This window comes from Micropterus dolomieu, linkage group LG18 (genome assembly GCF_021292245.1).
Source record: "Micropterus dolomieu isolate WLL.071019.BEF.003 ecotype Adirondacks linkage group LG18, ASM2129224v1, whole genome shotgun sequence".
Lineage (NCBI taxonomy): Eukaryota > Metazoa > Chordata > Actinopteri > Centrarchiformes > Centrarchidae > Micropterus > Micropterus dolomieu.
Genome location: NC_060167.1, coordinates 10,860,287 through 10,879,670, shown reverse-complemented (window position 1 = coordinate 10,879,670; position 19,384 = coordinate 10,860,287). Strand labels below are relative to the sequence as shown.

At 38.9% G+C, this 19,384-nt stretch overlaps 2 protein-coding genes across 8 annotated transcripts; both read left to right on the top strand.

Annotated features, from left to right (window-relative positions):
• The first annotated feature begins 93 nt into the window (after positions 1–93).
• pfkfb2b (6-phosphofructo-2-kinase/fructose-2,6-biphosphatase 2b) lies at positions 94–11,030 on the top strand. Of its 6 annotated transcripts, none has more exons than XR_006829023.1 (17): positions 94–272; positions 628–776; positions 1,444–1,569; positions 2,082–2,178; positions 3,511–3,577; positions 3,790–3,864; positions 4,705–4,761; positions 4,919–5,043; positions 5,321–5,528; positions 5,788–5,934; positions 6,591–6,695; positions 7,150–7,279; positions 7,370–7,432; positions 7,526–7,590; positions 8,366–8,533; positions 9,854–9,971; positions 10,869–11,030. XR_006829023.1 is itself a non-coding variant. In XM_046075405.1 (17 exons), the coding sequence occupies exons 2-17, from the start codon at positions 692–694 to the stop codon at positions 9,921–9,923; spliced, it is 1,611 nt and encodes a 536-aa protein (XP_045931361.1). In that variant the 5' UTR covers positions 94–272; positions 628–691; the 3' UTR covers positions 9,924–11,030. The 6 variants fall into 6 exon arrangements, 4 of the variants coding, with proteins under 4 accessions (XP_045931361.1, XP_045931359.1, XP_045931358.1 ...); XM_046075405.1 differs by adding an exon at positions 9,196–9,218 and having other exon boundaries at positions 9,854–11,030; XM_046075403.1 differs by having other exon boundaries at positions 9,854–11,030.
• Positions 11,031–14,281: 3,251 nt separating this feature from the next.
• yod1 (YOD1 deubiquitinase) lies at positions 14,282–19,382 on the top strand. 2 transcript variants are annotated; one of them, XM_046075407.1, is made up of 3 exons: positions 14,282–14,400; positions 16,019–16,231; positions 16,747–19,382. In XM_046075407.1, exons 2-3 carry the CDS (start codon positions 16,024–16,026, stop codon positions 17,442–17,444), a joined length of 906 nt encoding a protein of 301 aa, XP_045931363.1. In that variant the 5' UTR covers positions 14,282–14,400; positions 16,019–16,023; the 3' UTR covers positions 17,445–19,382. The 2 variants fall into 2 exon arrangements, with proteins under 2 accessions (XP_045931363.1, XP_045931362.1); XM_046075406.1 differs by having other exon boundaries at positions 14,312–14,404.
• The last annotated feature ends 2 nt before the right edge of the window (positions 19,383–19,384 follow it).

Below are 19,384 nucleotides of genomic sequence, written 5' to 3'. Positions count from 1 at the left end.
CGTTGACGTACCTATGCTGTCGTAGATCTATTATTAACGTTACGGTATCAGGGGGCGGGGGGGGGACTATGACGCAGAGGCACACCTCCAGCTTGGAAGGACATCAGCCGGCCGAGGGGGCACCTCAGCACCAAGGACAGGCCGAATAGACCGGCTCCTCCAGCCGCTCCTGCGGGCGCAAACCCTGGGTCCAGCAGATCGTGAGATCCCTGTGCAGACGGTGTGCAACCGCGTGTTTGGCGGGCAGGAGTCATCATTTGCTTATCGACCAGGTAGAAAAATAAATGGACGTAATGCTGTTACAAACGCGCCCTGTGTGGATTATGTTATATTTTTATGTGAGATTTCGTGTCGCATGAACTCAGTCACCCGTTTAGAGAGGAAATCATTGTCCTGATCGCTCGAATGCGGCTTTGTAAATATAGTGTGTTGAGCCAAGCTGATTTTTTCTCTTAAACGGATGATGTGGCGCCTTTTCTCTTCATATTTTGCGCCTTTGGATACCGTTATGCAGTCTCTGTTACCAGGGATACATAAAACCATGTAAATGTTCCGTTCTGTTTTTTCAGAGATGCATGGAAGTAATACTAGGCTCCATTACATAAATGCCTGACTCATCTGTTTCAGATCAGCTTGGAGGATGCCCATCTGAGAAAGAGAGAGCTGATTTTGACTCTGACAAGACTTCAACATGTCTAGCACTCAGGTAGACAATGGCTCTGCAAACTCAGCAGAAGCCAAGAAAACAGACCTGAGAATGAATGAAAAGAAATGCTGTAAGTAAATAACCAAGTTTCCCACAATTAGATCTGAGCAAGTTCTTCTGCATGACTGCTTTAAGAGTCTACAGGTGCACTTAACATAATATAAGACCCTGCTTTATCCACCCTGGATTGAATTCACAAGTTAAATCTCCTCTCTGGGACTCTGCAGCTCCAACCTCTCTGGGACCTGCAGGGGGGGGAGATCTCTGTTGATAAAAAAGAAAAGGCTATGCAATGTGGAAACCACAGAAGGTGTTCTGCCTTTCTCTCCCGGGACCTTTCTCCATTTCATTTCTTCACATCCTGTCTTTAATCCCTGTCCACTGATGATATTTGTGTCTAAAGAGGATTTTATTTTTGTCCAGTACACACATGGCCTACTTATTAGATTGTCTTAATCCTGCAAGGATAGAAACAAAATGCTGGTTTGATGCAGTAGTTATGTTGAAATACAGCTTAACATTCCAAGACAAAATACATTTACATCTGTTTTACTTAATTTCTCTGTATGCAGTATTTTGTTTTATACAAATGCAACCATAGTATTTAATTATTATTTCAGTTTTGTCTAACTTTTGTACATTAGACAAATGTACATTATACGGTCAGACATGATTTCCATAAAGCTTTATCGGGTTTCTATCAATGTGCTTGACTAATGTAAATGTCTCATGTGTAGCATGGGCTTCCTATATGACAAATTCACCAACAATGATTGTAATGATCGGCCTGCCTGCGAGAGGGAAGACCTACATGTCAAAGAAACTCACACGTTACCTAAACTGGATTGGAGTCCCAACCAAAGGTACATGACATGTGACAAAAATCAGTTTTCCTTATGAGTGTCTTTAAATTTATCCCCACTGTAAAGCTAACAAAATTAAAATAGATATAGCCATCTTGTCTTAAACCTTTCTTTGCTATATTTGACACAGTTTATTGTTGTCTACAGACTGTAGCGGTCTTAAGTCAATATTTTAAATCACATTTTATCTAAAGGTCATTCAAACAACCTTATTATTATTTGGAGGAGAATTTGTTGTTTGTTATAAATGAATAAAAAAGGGTATTAAGTTTGCTAACATGTTGATTACAGGTGAAACTGTATATTTATATGACTTATGGATACTTACTTACTATGATGGTCTAAACATTCTTTGTATTGTGTGTAGCAACGACCCCCACCCCCATGACTTGTACATTTACAGAGTATCTCAGCATAGGAGACTAAACTTAATTGTTTACATAAACTACCTTACCAGTGACTTCAAAGAAGCACAAAAGAGCAGATCATGATGTCATTTGTTCATTTTGCAGTGTTTAACTTGGGCGTGTACCGCAGAGAGGCGGTCAGAGCATATAAGTCCTATGATTTCTTCCGCCATGACAATGAGGAGGCCATGAAAATCAGAAAGTAAGTTCCACTGTTAAAAATGTGCTCATCACCTTGTTCTGTCATTATAGAGGGCTTTCACATATTATCTCTTAACAGTAAGGGAAGCTGTAGCATCTCCACTGTCTTGAGTGTAACATTTCCCCCAGTTCAAATGGATCTGTTTGATATTCTGCAGCATCCAGTGCTGCATCAGTGACTAAGCTGTTTTTCTAACAGTTGTCATTCAGCCGGGGTCAGCACAGTTTTTATACTACCTTAAACTTGCACTGATTTTTTCTGTGCATGCACAGACACACCACTTGACAAAGTATCGCTACGTGGTTATTTGTTTGTATTCACTGCTGATTCCTGCAAAAACACAAATAAGGAATATAACTCATTCCATTCTTATCCAGTTGTAGCAATCAATTGAAACAGGGATTGTGGTTCGTGGCTATCATGAAAATGTGACAGGCTCTTGTCAGCATCCCAGTGCTGAATTGTGACCTAGATATTAAACAAGCTGCCGCTGTCACTCTGAAGCTGACATAAGCTCTCCTTGGTGTTGCATGGGTACTCAGCCTGGGTCAAACAGTAGCTGTAAATAATTTTTAGTATTTCTTTTTGCTATTAGTATCAACTAGGTGGGGTTAAAGGAATAGTTTGACATTGTGTGATTTATTTATTTATTTTTTTGCTTTCTTTCTATTCATATTAGTCACACGCATCCAAATCCCTTTTAAGGCAGGTGCTGGATGACACTGGATTGTCCCATATCTAAATTATCCCACTAACTAAAAGTAAAAGTTGGACTTTTTGGGTAATACTGTACGCTTGCACGCTTTAAATAGAAGACTATTAGCTTAGCTTGGCATAAAGACTGGAGACAAGGGAACACGGCTAGCCTGACTCTGTCCAAAGGTAACAAAACCTGTCAGCACCTCAGCTTAGAGTCATTCTACCTGTTTCCCCATTTCCAATATTTATGCTAAGATAACTGTCTCCTAGAGCTGTAGCTTCATATTTATCCTACATATATGAGAGTGGTATCGATCTTCTCAGCTAACTGTTGGTAAGAAGACAAATCAGTGTATTTCCCTGTGTGTGTGTGTGTGTGTGTGTGTGTGTGTGTGTGTAGTTTCATTAAATCAATCGGATCATTTTTATTGTCTGTAATTTAACCAAGACATTGTTTGTGGAAAAATATATTGCTGCTGATAACTAATCTTTTAACCCAACAAAAGCTACAAAGAAGACATGAATATTTTTTAGATTAGCAGTTTATGCAACCATGCAGTGTAAATTTCAGTGATTGTGGATTTTAGTGAATGAGAGCATACTGAGGCTACTGTTTCCATGTTTCTCACACAGGCAGTGTGCTCTGGTAGCTCTGCAGGATGTGAAGGCGTACCTGACGAAGGAGGGAGGTCAGATTGCGGTGAGTCCTCTCGCTGCCATTCTGTCCATCTGTTTCTCTGTCTGCCTGTGTCTCAGTGCTGGCTCTTTTCCAAAAGCTTCAAAATATCCAGAACAGAAACGCATCTGACAACTTTTATCCCAAACTGTCCTACAAACATTTTACCATAGAACACCCATGTTATACATGAGAAATATTTTCTTTATTTTTTCTCCTGTGCTCCTTTTTATTAGGTGTTTGATGCAACAAACACAACAAGAGAACGGCGAGACCTCATTCTAGCTTTTGTGAAGGAGAATGCGTTTAAGGTAAGTTATTCATTTATATTTTGCAATTATTTTTATCTTTTCCCTTTTGGTGGAAAATGGACTTTGATATTTAAATATACAAACTGTGCATGGAGCAGTTTCCTGGACTGGAAGCAAGACAACGTAACCTTTGCTGATATGTGGTTACAAGATAATGGCACATTAAATTGGCCTTCATCTTCAAAAATTCAGAGTCAGCCAGCCAGCTCCTTTTAACGCATCATCATGTGTATCTGTGGCCTGCTGAAGTGCAGTGTAACAGAAGTAGAAAATGAGTAATGTGAGTCAGCAAACTTACTCATTAATATCACTTTATTTTTAATAGTTTTAATTTAGAAACACACTTAGAAGTACCCAGTAGAGTTTTTTAACACTATTAGCACTATGGAGCAATGTTCTGACAAGTTGGTACCTGTTTTGATTGTATCGCCTGATCATGCTCGAGGATGCACAATACACATTCCTGCTGCCAGATTCATGAAATACCACTGATTATCGGATTTTTCCAGTATTGCACCAAGAAAGTTAGTCACACTCCAGGAAATGCAGAAAAGACTCCCACCAGCTAGCAATGCAGGTTTCTGCATATTCAAAAAACTAACTTTGCAAATGTTTAATGAGGAAGGAAGTACACTGAAGATTAGATGTCAGGAATGCACACAGTTCATTTAGGTAAGAAACAGTGAATGTAAACATAACTCTTTTTGTTTACAAAAAAAACTCCACAGGGTACCTTTTAATCTCTGGCAAGGAAACTAGCTGATAGTGGCGTTGATTCAATGGACAGTTTCGAGGAGCTTTTGCACATGTTGACCCTCTGAGCTGCCCTCTTTCCAACAGGTGTTCTTTGTGGAGTCAGTGTGTGACGACCCAGAGGTCATTGCTGCTAATATTCTGGTATGATCTCATGTCACCAACAAGACTTTGGGGGTTTGACTGTGACTTATTGTCTGGGTCACACTCGTAATCTATTAATATTCACATTATCTACAGTGATATATATGAACTACCGTGCTTGGTCACATTGTTTGAATGTGCTGAATACCTGTAACAGGAAGTGAAAGTGTCCAGTCCAGACTACCCTGAAAGACACAGAGAGAGAGTAATGGATGACTTCCTCAAACGAATCGAGTGCTACAAGGTTACCTACCAACCATTAGATCCTGATGATTACGACAAGTATGAACTAATCAAATCCTTCTGCTTCTATTTATGGGTGTTTTTTAAACAGGACATTATTTTATGATGTTTAAATAAAATTAACTACTACTAATAATTAAGCTATGTGATTGTACCTGTAAAGTTTACTTTGGAATGTTTTTTAAACCAAGTAATATAATATTTCACATCTTGTATATTATTTTGTGGAATTACAGTTGCAGTTCAGAAAACGAACACTGGATGGTGGCAGTAAACAACCATTTGATTCACCTACATGATTAATTGCCACCTGCAGGGACCTGTCTTTTATCAAGGTGATGAACGTGGGCCGGCGTTTTCTGGTGAACCGTGTGCAGGACTACATCCAGAGTAAGATTGTCTACTATCTCATGAACATCCACGTGCACTCTCACTCCATCTACCTGTGTCGGCACGGAGAGAGCAACCACAACGTTGAAGGCCGCATCGGCGGGGACTCTGAACTTTCTCCTCGAGGGAAACAGGTACGACTGCCCAGGTTCTCATTTTATGAACAGCAAAGCCAGTGTCTTCTGAAAACCCAATTACAAGCCTCTCTTAGCATGACAGCTCAGTGGGATAAGGGGTAGGGCTACTTCAATACTGTAATATTAAGGTCATGACCTGAGTCATGACCTTTATCACATCTAATCTTTTTCATTTCCCCATTTCTTGTCTCTATCCCCTGAACCTAATGGAGCAAAAATACCGTAAGAAATTCTCTCTGTCTTTCTCACATCCCAGTTTGCCCATGCCCTGCGAGATTTCATTGAAGAGCACAAACTTTCAGATTTGAAGGTGTGGACGAGCCAGCTGAGAAGAACCATCCAGACATCGGAGGAGCTGGGTGTTCCTTATGAACAGTGGAAGATTCTCAATGAGATTGATGCTGTCAGTACCCTGTCATTTGCCTCGAAGAATCATTACATATTCATGAAGCTCTAGTTCAGTTAGACAAAACCTTTATTTTAGATGTTTTTCTGAGACACTAGATTGGTGGGAAGGGTAAAAGTAAGTAATGCAATACAAAAGTAAAATGACTTCATTGTAGAGGTAAGAACTAAAAATTCACAAAGCTTGTCAGTCCTTTTGTGCCTTTTCAAACAACATCATGAGGAAAAACAAAAAAGAAAACTAACATTTCAGAAAGATACTGGTCACAGAAAAGAAAACATTCATTAGGAAATCTTAGACAGTGCAAGGAGAGTTATACTAATGGTCATCATTTAGTCAGGCATATTAGTTAAAGCACATCTACTGATTTCAACTTCACAGGGTCATCATCAGGGCGTCAATCTCTATGTAGACAGTATACTAGAAATAAATATTATTACATCACATGTGTAATCAATAGTGTAATCAGTATGTTTGCTGGTCTTACTGCTTGTGAAACTTTCTTTATATAGCTTCTATGTGGAGTATATTTAAATCCAGCAGTCATGTTTTCTTGGCAGTGAAGTAAGAATTTAGTGCAGCAAAAGGACATTCATTCACCTTTTTACTTGTGCCTTTGACATTAAAACAAATGCTCTGTTGTCCTTGTCCAGGGTGTGTGTGAGGAGATGACGTATGAGATGATCCAGAACACACACCCAGAGGAGTTTGCTTTGAGGGACCAGGACAAGTACCACTATCGCTATCCAGGAGGCGAGGTGACCTGACACACTCCTTTCATCCTACAGCTTTGAAGAATTACTTTTGTTTCAATACACTGATTTCATTTTAGTAGGGCTTTTTGAAATGCCACAGTAACGACACAGGTGTAATTAATCAAATTAATGCTGACTAAATACCATTTAGCTGCTTCAGTTTCAGGGCCCTGGTCACTGTCATGACTTACTGGGATACTATTTCTAGTACCAGTACCAGAACACATAGTCACACCTGTGCTTTTCTTATTATGACAGTCAAAGACAAAATGTCTGCTGTGAAAGTCAGCATTTTAGTCATGTTAAAATAGTGGATCTATTTAATTCCATCAGATCATCAACTTCACTGTTAATTCACAGCTCTTACAGTTGCTGTTAGACACTTTAAAAGTTTATGAATTACTTACCTTATAACATGTTTAAACATGGCCTTCTGCCTTCTCTTTGCTTTCTCCAGTCGTACCAAGACCTTGTCCAACGTTTGGAGCCGGTTATCATGGAGTTAGAGAGACAGGGCAACGTGTTGGTTATTTGCCACCAGGCGGTGATGCGCTGTCTGCTAGCTTACTTCCTGGACAAGAGTGCAGGTCAGATAAACACAAGTGCACACACATATATGCACATACTAGATCACACCAGCAGATGATAAGATTTTGTATGCTCTCTTCATCCCATAGAAGATCTACCATACATGAAATGTCCACTCCACACAGTACTCAAGCTAACTCCTGTTGCATATGGTAGGTCTTTACTTTAGGCAAAACTCTTTGTTTACACCATGAGACTGACTAATATGCATTTCATTTGAATGTATTCTATCTTTTATCTTCTAGGTTGTAAAGTGGAGATGTTTTATCTTAATGTGGAGGCAGTAAACACACATCGAGATCGGCCTCTTGTAAGTGGCTATGAATCAAGCTGAAAAATCACATTGTTGCTAAATGTGCTGATAAATGTGCATTTAGCATCACTGAATTAAAGCCTTGGATGTGATTATGCAAAAAAAATGTGTTTATTGTTAACTCATAAAGCCATAATTCTGAACTTCTTAGCAAATCTCTATATCTAATCCAAAGTCAAAAAATCATAGGCTTGTTTGTTGTGTCTGCCAGTTGCGATGCAATCACACTTCATCCCCTGTGTATGAAGCTTTGCTTTCTTAACTCACTTTCTTATATCTCTGTTTTGCTGTGTCCCTTTATCTTTAACCTTTAAATAATTGATCTTGAGCTAGGAGTGAATGAATGTTAAGGCAGTTTTTAATTTGGCAATATTTTATGTTGATGGATGCAATGGCTGATCATGCTACTTTGCTTGGCTGATCCTTACCATTGCTCTGGTTGCATCCTGATATGTAGATTATGTATACTCTATGACAGACAAAGCTTTTCCATTTAGCATCATGATTGAAGCAGGTGTTTTTCTTTCTTTTTCTGTGCAGTTAGGGATGTTACTGTTCATGAATGTTTTGTATTGTGTTGTGAAATGACTTGGTTGAAACAGTTTCTGTCACTGTAAACGGCTTCAGTTGTTGCACCTGTTGCTGTGGATCCATGTGGAGAGGATGGCTAGTTTGCTTGGCTGTGTCTGGTCGGCCCCCCACCCCCCCTCCCGGGATTTGTATGTTCCCTGATCTTTTTCCTTAATACTTGCGGTATTTCATTTCCTACCAGGGTAAAATCTCGATGGATTCTGCTCTCATACATCGGCGGAATAGTTACACTCCTTTGGCCAGTCACGACCAGGTCAAGCGTCCCAGGCTCTACAGCGCGGGCAACCAGCCCTGGCTACCTCTCGCCCCCACCCCATCAGCTCTGATGCCAGAGGGACGGCAAAGCCAAGTTAGTGCCAGAGTTACAGGCTCCCCCTCTAAATCAGTCACCGTCAACTGTAATCAGTCACCTCCCACCACAGTCGTAAACCTGTGTTTGACATTCCCTTGCCTCAGTTTTGGATCCTCACGAAGATTAGTGTCTGTGTTGAAAATGACCTACATGGAATCCATCTCTCTATCTATCTTTCTCTCTCAGGGCATGTTTTGGATCTTGATTGGGTTGCTCTCTTCTTTCAATGTTGTGCCTGTGTCTGTTTCCAAAGTGGAATGTTTTCTTGCATGACATCTGCTTCACCACTGGGATGTCTCCGGCTTGAATATGCAGAACAGCATGCCTACTTTTTTTGCTGTGGAAGTCTCCTCATGGGATACAAAAGACACACAAACATCATCTTGTACTATATTTTGTTACAAGTGATAATGTAGACATTATTAGCTGTACATACCTTTCATAATTCTACAGTGACTAAATCCCATTTGAGAAAATTAAAATAATACATACATGATAGATTTCAAACTGTTCAAAAATGTAATAATTTAAAAATGCATATTCATAATTGTACGTTTTCTGTAGTTGTTGGCCTTGGCTTGTGGGTACAGTGCTTCAGTCCTTCTCCACATTTCTATCTCTCTCTTTCTCACCCCACTTTCTCTAAACCTGTCTTACAGCCTCGGATAGGAAGCATTTGTCTGTGAGTATTTTGGAGACTCGGTACATGTAGCCAGCCCTTCATTTTCTTTCCCATAATTCAACTCATGTCATTGTAAACCATGTCACAGTGGTGAACTTTGGGTTTCTGTAACCTTCCATTGCCTTTGAACTTTATTTAGAATAAAATCTGCTATCAGTTTTTGTTTCATCTTATCAGCACTATTAGACACTGATTCCTTGGTAGTGTAATAAATGGTAGCAACAATGAAATCGACCTCAATTAAACTCTTTGATGCGGTATTTGTTGGAAACCTAGATATATTACAAAATTGGAAAAATAATGTAGCAACTTGACATGTATAAAATTATGGAAATCTAAGGGTGTTTGTGTATTAATGTACTTTATTATGGAGCCAATCAGACACCAGGTCACAATGTGATTAATAAGTAACAGAAATTGAAATTCAATTAATTTTAAGTCATAAAAAATTATTAATCACTTCTTGAGAATGTGCTAAAGAAGCGTCTCCTGTGCCACACTTCACATGACCTAATTTTCCAAATAAGAACTTAAGACTCCTGGGCCCCCGGGGAGGTTATTGGTTTCCTCGAATAGGATTTGCTGCTTTAAGGCAATAATTTGCAAATATCAGTGACATTTTCTTTTTCTTGAAGGAGTCCCTGTGCGAAGGAATCGACTTTGAAAGCCCAGAAGAAACTAGTGGCTGTGTCCGCTTCTGAGTGAAGATGAATGCCTCGTTCTTCATAGCACAATGTGGGCGAAGATTCAAAGGTTTCAAACATAGAAAGATGTGATTTTTGATTTTGATTTTTTAAAACGGTCATTTTTTGGTCTTATCTGTCTCAATCTCTCTGTTTAACTTTCCTCTGCATGCTGAGGCTTTGAACTTATTAGTATCATAAACACTTCTGCATGTGTGCCAAAATCAATCAATCAACCAAAACAACATACTGTATTTCAGAACTGGCAACTAATCCTTATTGTAAATATTACAATGCCTTACTGAACTTTAAATCTATAGATAGAAGTAGTTCCTCTGTATGCCATTAAATATAACAAGTTATGCATTATTATGACAACAACTTTTTAGTATTGGAAATAGAACATGTTGTAAAGTAGAAGCTGTAAAAATATTTTTATAATACAAATCCACTCATCTACCTTATGAACAATCTGTAGCTGTAATTCTTATTGAATAAGCCATCATTTGTTATCTCTTATGTTAATGATATGCATTGTAAGTTTTATGTGTTGTTAGAAAATACACCACATTGCTAATTATACAAGCAGTAAATAAAGAAACTTAATTTTCTGTCACAAGCCTGCAATTCTCACACCTAATGTATTATGCTGGTATTATCTGTCACAATGAACACTAAATCCTAAATGCTCATCTGTTAATCCATTGACTTCTTGCCTTCTGCGAATTCTAGGAAGGGATTTTGTGCAACAAAAACATAACATGTTGATTGTATGTTAGCTATTTCTCAACATTTGTGTTCATGTTATCATACTGGCCAAATATTTGTTTTAATTGCTTCATGCTTTACTCCTTAAATTCTTCCATCTACCATTTTAACAGTGGTAAAGGTTTAAATATGACAATGTAATGTGTGACTGTTGATAAGTTATTTCCCTGCTCAAAGCAGCCTACTTGTGCCTTTTTAGCAGGCAATAAAAGTGGAGACACACATCTCTGCAGCACATGGCATCTTCCAAATGGAATGATCCACATCTGTTACAAGTCATTTTATTATTTGTGACTTTCATTTAATTGTTGTTGTTGTTTAATGGAAAATTGTCTCAAAATTATTAAAGAACTGAATGAAACACAGAATCGGAGTTTTTTGATAAATATTAGGCCTCAGTTACTGGAAGAGAGATGAAATCAAGGACATTACACTTTATGATTGGGGGACAGGGGCCATATTACAGAAAGTTCCTATCTTAAGTCTTAAGATAGAAAGAATCTAAGATAGGATTTTTCTCAATTTGGTAATACAGAAGCAAATCCTAACTAACTTTATGTCTGTTACCTAGCAACCGATGCCACTTTTCTCATTTCGCTGAGCTAAACGGCTTTTAATCGCTGTTTTGCGGCAGTTTTTTTTTTTTTTTTTTAATGAAACCTACACTGAAAGCAGAAACAACTGTCATTGAACCTCAAGTCAGATGACTCAGAGGTGTCAAGAAATCCAAATTCACATAACTGGGGAGATTAAAGAGAGAGAGTGGACTAAAACAGCGGACACAGTCACCGCCGCATAGGCTATCCGGAATCCAGCGGAGCGCTGATGCTGTCAAAAAGAAAATAAGTGCATTTACAGTGATATGAAGACACAGGCACTGTAGTGTCCAAAGAGCAGATGAAACCGCTGGTGGCTCCTCCTGTGCTCCCTCACTGACCCCGGCAGAAACCCGTAGCTAGGCCTACTCTTCACGGGAAAGTTAATAGGCTAATAACGGTACAAAATAAAAAATACTAATAATGGGCTACCGTCATCATGTTTTTCATGTAGCCTAGGCTATTTCTTGAATTTAACGATCTCCTCCTATCAAATACTTGCCTTATGTTCCTTGTTGTTAGATCAAGCCTTTACATTATGTATTGAGACATTATCTAGCGTTACATCGGCTACAGCCTTTCTACTAACGAGTGTTCTGTCATCAAACGCATCGGTAGAATCAATTAAGTTCTACCTGTTGACATTTTGTTAATTTTGTAAAAGCAATTAAAGAGCAGCCATGTGGATTAAACGAGTTATTAAACACTACCTGGTGGAAAAGTAAAAGTTAGGACAGCTAAACAATTATCCTAAAGTTAGGAGAGTTTAATAAAGATTTTACAAAGTTAGGATGCTTCTGTAATACACTTTTCTTATCTAAAGTTAGGAAAGGAATATTGACTTAGTCTGTAATGGCAGTTAGGATAGGATCTGCTGGTTAGGAAGTTTCTGTAATATGGCCCCAGGGGTGGTGGATGCATCTTCCTTTACACATCACCAGAACTGGAGCAAAACCTTAACACAAAATGATCTCATCAAATATGAGCAGAAACATCTGTAATAAAAGTTTTTAAAGCACTGGAAACTAGCCTCATAATACAAATTTAGCCTCATAACAGAATGTGTTTTATTCTGTAGGTCTACATATCTAGAAATCTGATCATTGTGGTGGGAAAGCCTACTGTTATCGTCCCACTACTGAAAATGTAAATGTGTAAGATAATCTATTATTTGTATGACAATAACGGCACCATGTGATAAAGTCTTGATGTAACCTTATCGGTGGTTACAACAGACTGTAAGATACTAAAAGCACAAAACAAATGCAACATAACTTAAAACAAGATTGTGAGTAAACCTAATTTGAATCAGTCATGTCTATCTATTGTCACAACCTGGCTCAACAGTAAGTGACAAAAGCGGGAAACCACACAGAAAATAATAATAGATATTTTAATAAGTAAATTAAGCAAAATATACAATTGTAGGTGCCTGTCAGATTAGTATATATGCAGTGTATGTGTGAGTGGAGTGTATGGGTGTAGAACACAAAGATCAAAACAGAACAGAATTAGTCGGCAGGCCAGGAGAAGAGGGAGTCAAATCATCAGGCAGGATCCTTTATAGCCACCTGAGCCCCGCCTGCTCAGGTGTGTTGCATCTCACATCAGGGGCAAGTTCAATCTCAAAAGGCCCAGCAGAGGATGTACTTCCTGCGTCAGCTCAGGAAGCTCAACCTGCCTAAGGAGCTGCTGATCCAGTTCTACACAGCCATCATCCCCTGTTCTCTGCACCTCCATCACTGTCTGGTTTGGATCTGCTAGCAAAAAGGACAGGGAGCAGACTACAACGGACAGTCAGGACTGCAGAAAAAATAATCGGTGCCAACCTGCCATCCATTCAGGACTTATACATTTCCAGAGTCAGGAAACGGGCAGGAAACATCACTGCAGATCCATCTCACCCAGGAAACAACCTGTTCCAGCTCCTCCCCTCTGGTAGGCGCTACAGAGCACTGTTGCCAAAACCAACAGACACAGAAGCAGTTTCTTCCCACAAGCCATCACTCTGATGAACAGCTGATTTCGGACTCACAGTGTCAGGAACAATTCCTGTGCAATAGCCCAGTAACTCTGCCTCTAATCAGCACCTGTTTACTGGTTTCCACTTATTATTTATTTATTCACCATTCTCTATTTCAGTGCTGTTCATACTATGTCATATTGTATATACTGTATACCAATAAACCTACCTCAGGTCATAAGGTCATAGGTCTTATTTATTTTTTCCAGCATCCTTTGCACTATTTTCCATCACACTGTGTACATGTGTACATGTATGTGTACCTGTATATCATATCCATCTTCAACATGTACATAATGAGAATAGTTTACTCTTGCATCCTTTGCACTCTGATTACTGCACTATTTGTCAATATGTCTATATTGTTTTGTTCATAGTATGTATATTAGTGTTGTCTATTCTGTAGTTTGTGTCTGATTTTATTTTATTATTATTTTATTATTGTGTTATGGTATTATTGCATAAGTAAACACATCGTGAGCAATGTACAATCCTGAGTCAAATTCCTCGTATATGTACACATACCTGGCAATAAAACTGATTCTGATTCTGAAAACGTTTTGCACCGGTTTGCAACGTTTTCGTATTGCCCACCAAACGGGAGAATACCCTCGAAGCCCGTTGCAGAACGTTGCGCAACTTTGCAAGGAAACATGTCGTTCAATCAGAAAACATTGCAAACCGGTGCAAAACGTTTTGAGATTGAACTCGCCCCTGGATTAAAATGACAAAACACAGCAAGACACAAAGAACAAGATGGGGCCGAAACCTGGGGCCCTCACACTATAATAAACAGGATTGTGCAGTTATAGACTATCTATTAACTTTCAGTATTAATCATGACATTTATGCTGTTTTACATTTTAACATTGTATTTTTACATGTTTAGTTATTAGTGTAGTTACAAATGACAAAGGGATTTTGAATGAGGTTTTCTTACTTCTGGAACAGAAGCCGAAGTTACGGTTTCACTCCGACATTTAGGGAATTTACGGTAAATGTTACGACTTATCAGACAGAGAGCGTCATGCCGTCATGCAGACGTAATGTGACGTTCTACACATCAGACTCTCAGTGGATGTTTCTTGTTTGAGGCAGGGCTGCAGTAAATAGTAGGTAAGAAAATAAAATAATTTGTCGTTATGTCTGTGTACTGTCGTGTAAAAGATATGTCAATTGACATATAACAGAATTTACCAAAGTTTACTCAGATGCGAAAGTCTTGGGGAAAAACTGTTCAGTTAACGCCAAGTTAATGGTCAGATTAGCATGCTAACGTTAGCAGATAATACAGTTAACGTTAGCTATCGTTGTCGGTTGTCTCTGAGTCAGGGAAAGTAACATAAGTTATGTTTCTTCCAAACATTTTCATGATAAATTACACTGATGTCTTGACTATTTGTCGAAGTGGCTCGTAATGCTGCATTTTTCTTGCTTGGCAGGGAGTTGCTAGCTTAGCCCACCATCTGATTTGTCTTGCTGTTGAGTTAAGTCGGCAACGTTAACTGACAGAACAAAGAAAATAAAACAAAGCATGTCGCTGTCATGTGTTTTACTCCACTGATGCTGTTCGTCAGCAGTTTAATTGTTAAGCCGGTTCCATTTGGAAAGCAGTAGTCTAACATAATGGCCAGCATAATGTAGGGTACGGGACATCCTGATTGTTACTGTGTTGCATTGGCTAACAAATACAATTAGCAAGCTAATGTATCTTATCGCTACATCATAAAGCAGCTGAGTTACTGAGCTAACGTTAAATAACAACCACCACAACAAGATGTGACTTAGTAAATCTCATAACCAACTCGAGCAGGCAGCAGTTTGGGATTACAAGCATATTTTCTGAAAGGGTAAAACCATGTTTAAGTGACTCAAGGTCGTTAGACCCCCTCGCCGGTGAACCAGTTGTGTTACAGATAAAGATGCAATTTTAACTGCCAGTTTGTGCATCAGGCATAATCACTGTTTTTATTTAAACTTTTGCACTAATGTTAATGAATTAAGGTATGATTTTAGTCAAAGATGAATAATTGTTTAAAATCTTCCTCAAATAAAGGCCACTCCTCAGTTGAGGTAAATAATTTCATTTTAAGTGATACTGAGCCTTTTGTTTACATTTTGACTAACAGTAACCAACTGTCTGAATTTTCTGTTTGTATTTCTGAAGTAGTAAAGTGGAAAATTAAAACGCTTTCTGTTCTGGAAATTAGACAACTACGTAAAGCAATGTACAGACCATCTCCATGTTGTGTTCCTTGAATTAGCTATAATAATCACTTTCATGCAGCCCATATCTGCTGCAAAGATGACAGCACAATTTTGTTTTACTTTCAAACTAAAAAAGTGACTTATTTACTAACTGTTCCATTAGAATGATACAAGTCTAATTTGCTGCTTTCTTCTTTTTTTCTGCCTTTACTGTGTGAGTCAATAGAATAAACAAATATTTATCCAAACATTTAATGAGCAACAGAGAATTGAAATAATCAGAATGACAACAGCAGAAACAAGGTTGTAACTGGATATGAATATTATTTAATATATTCCCGTTAGGCTTTTATAGTCACCAACAAAACCAAACTAACACATAATTATTAATCATGATGTCCAGAATGTGTCCTGTTGAAGTTGCTAGCTATTACAATCTCTTGAGGACAACTGCCTTGGTGGATGAGCAAAGTTCATACCAGATACTTTCAGTGTTATTGATATGTTGTCATGTTTCTGCAGGCAGGATGTTACGGCTTCGTTGTAAAACCAAAAATGGTAGCCACATAATGCAGGGCTTGACTCATCAGTCCTGTGTTCAAGAGCTGAAGAGGAAGGTGGAGGAGCTGACTGGTATCCCCTGCGATGTGCAGAAAATTATGGTTGGTTATCCACCCTCCAGCCTTGATCTTCGAAATGGAGATGCTCACCTCAAGGACTACCCCATCAAATCAGGTATGTTGTCAAATATTCAGATAACTAATTCATCCTCAGCACTGCTCCAGTGATGATAGTTTATTTATGTTACCATTTTTCATAATTGATTCTTTATTAATATTGTCTGCTATGTAGCAGAAGGGAGTTACAAAACTCAATTTCACTCTACAACTTGTTATATTGTGACAATAAACCTACCTACCTACCAAATGGACACCATTTATTGTAATGACATGTTCCAATTAATTTTTTTTCAAGGTGTTTCATAACCTGTATTGACTGGTTAACATTTAGATATGTTTTAGAAGAAATAGTCATTATCAAAACAATGTACAGTGTTCAGTGGATTACTCAGAACAGCTGTGACACCATTTCTGTAAAACTTTCAACTTTGAACTTTCAACTCAATTGCATTGATGTGGCAGCAGAAATCTCAAAACCTAGCAAACCTGTTTTTTGTAATTTCTCGTTTTGTAATTTTCTTCTTTTACCCAATCTTACCAGGCTGATTTGTGTTGTGTCATCCTGTACAGGAGACACACTTATTGTTGAGGAAGAAAAAAACAAGCCAAAGCCTCAGGATCATCCCACTGTGACTAAAACACCACGTCTGGAAGCCTCACCTGTGGTGGCGCGCCGAGTAGTCCCAGCTGACAACTCCTGCCTCTTCACCAGTGTGTACTATGTGGTTGAAGGTGGTGTATATGACCCTGCTTGCGCCCCTGAGATGCGAGGCCTCATTGCCCAGATTGTGTCAAGTGACCCCGCAGCTTACTCTGAAGCAGTGCTGGGAAAGACCAATGAGGAGTACTGCGCTTGGATAAGACGTGATGACACCTGGGGAGGAGCCATCGAGGTGTCTATCCTGTCCAAGTTTTACCAGTGTGAGATCTGTGTGGTGGATACTCAGACAGTCCGAGTGGATCGATTTGGGGAGGATGCTGGCTACCACAAACGCGTGCTGCTCATCTATGACGGCATCCACTATGACCCTCTGCAGAAAGAAACGCCCGGTTCAGACGCCCCGCCCCAGACTATCTTCGCCACCACAGACGACGTAATCCTGGCCCTGGCCCTCGAGCTGGCAGATGAGGCTCGCCGCAAGCGGCAATTCACAGACGTTAACCGTTTTGCATTGCGCTGCATGGTATGCCAGACAGGCCTGGTCGGACAAAAGGAAGCTCGTGAGCATGCCAAGGAGACAGGCCACACCAATTTTGGCGAAGTGTGAACATCGTTTTGTCTTTTCTCCCTCTCACAAATACTACCACCACCAACCCCGTGCCCCACGTCTGGCAACTGTTGGTCAATCTGCTTGTGCGATCCTCTACCTCACATTGTCCAGCGACATCGATGGAGAATCTGCAGACACTGTATTCAGCCTCTAACCAGTTCAGTATTAGGTCTTTAACTGCTGTCAGTTCTCAAAGTCAGAAACGCTACTGCAGTGCTCTGATGTCAGACCATCATTTTAGTCTGTTAAGGATGGTTTAAAATCTGTATAACTGGGTCAAGTAAAATAGGCAAACAATTCTTAGGATATGTTTTAAATCTGTTTAGATTACTCGATGGGTGGGTTGTATTGATAACACACCAAATAGTGGCTGATGTGTTGTCAATTAGAAAATGCTCCAGATTGGCAATTGGCGGAGTTACTAAACTTGTCTGTGATAAAACCCCACTATCTGGCTCTAGAAAGAATTTAAAACGACCACTAAGAATTATTTGCACCAGGATCCGATCACTTTTGTCTTAAGCGCAGCACACAAAGTTTGACTGTTATTCATCATGTTGGTTATGTAGCATGTTTTTATTTCCATTGTTGATAGATGTATGTCAGGGAAACTTTTCCTATATGAAAAACTGATAATTTTGATGAACGCTAGATGTCTGAATTTTTCACAGTGGAGCTGTGTTCATGCTAAACTGGATTCGTCATTATCCAAATGTGTCATTTGTGACATTGCTTTCAATTTACTGAGCATTGGCCATTGAGTATAGATTTAGGATTGAGGATTTGCAATTTGAAATGAAGTTTGTGATGCAAACTTTTTGCCCCCACCCCCCTTTTTTGATGTTGCAACATGGTTTATCGGTGAGCTTATTTTAAAGACATAATGGTGCTGAAAACAACACATCCTACAAAATCTGTAGCTTTTCTTTCTTCATGGGTACAACAGTTTAGGAGTGTAATTTTTTATTCCAGTGTGTAATTTTCAGTTGCCATCATGCTGCAAGACCTAATCCTTAAAAAGAAATACAAATAAAACATTTTTTTATGGTGAGAAGGTGTTGTATTGACTAGGAATCTGAAACGAGTGGCATGATGACATGCAGTATGTTATAAAGCGTGCTCATTATGAATTTACTGATCAGGTACAGTCCATACATGATGTGTTAACCATTTACCTTTGCAGTTTTAGTGTTTCAGCCCAAAAGTAACACTAGTCAGGGTGTTTGAAAACTAAGCGTAAAGGTCCATTTTTGTTTAATATGTAGTGCATGTTGCCCAAGAAACACTATTCTGTTCCACTCTTTTTCGCACAGTTGGAGTATGTTCTCACGTTTTCAACTAGAGTCGGGCATTATCTCTTTGCTTATTCCTTTTGATTCTCAACGCCTACAAGGACAAAGCATGCACTTGTGTTAAACCGCAGCTGAAATTGGAGGCCATGAAGATATTTGTGGGATTAGTAGTTTTTTTTTCCTTGAAGCCCAGTTTGTGGCCTCATGTTGTACAGAACCAGTATTTTTACTTCACATACCTGTGACGGTAATATTGGTACGAGTTGTTGCCAAAAAATTACGTTTCACAGTGGAGGACTTGATTGGGGCTTTCTTTCAGAATCTTTTTTGGTGCAGAATTAGATGGTGTGAGAAGAACTAAAAGGCAAAGCAGAAATGTCAGATCATTTTTTTGTTTGAATGTGAATTACTATATTTTTCCTCATCTGTTATCTTAGGTAGTTTATTTAGTTTTAGCAGTGTATGAATTAATCTGCTTGCATAAAAGTGAAACTATGAAATGGCTTTGTTGTATTTTGTATTTACCAAGTTCTCATGACTCTTCAAGGACAATAACAATGAATGTTGCACACAAAGCACTACAGAATAACTGGATTTACTTGATTTTTTTCAGTGTTGTGTCACAATTAAAGGTTAAAGCCGATG

Excerpts from the sequence above, each read along its gene's own strand:
- yod1 (XM_046075407.1), top strand. The coding sequence starts at position 16,024 with ATGTTACGGCTTCGTTGTAAAACCAAAAATGGTAGCCACATAATGCAG. Across the intron at positions 16,232-16,746 it reads GGACTACCCCATCAAATCAG|GAGACACACTTATTGTTGAG; the intron begins GTATGTTGTCAA and ends CATCCTGTACAG.
- pfkfb2b (XM_046075402.1), top strand. The coding sequence starts at position 692 with ATGTCTAGCACTCAGGTAGACAATGGCTCTGCAAACTCAGCAGAAGCC. Across the intron at positions 3,865-4,704 it reads TGAAGGAGAATGCGTTTAAG|GTGTTCTTTGTGGAGTCAGT; the intron begins GTAAGTTATTCA and ends TCTTTCCAACAG. Across the intron at positions 6,696-7,149 it reads ATCGCTATCCAGGAGGCGAG|TCGTACCAAGACCTTGTCCA; the intron begins GTGACCTGACAC and ends TGCTTTCTCCAG.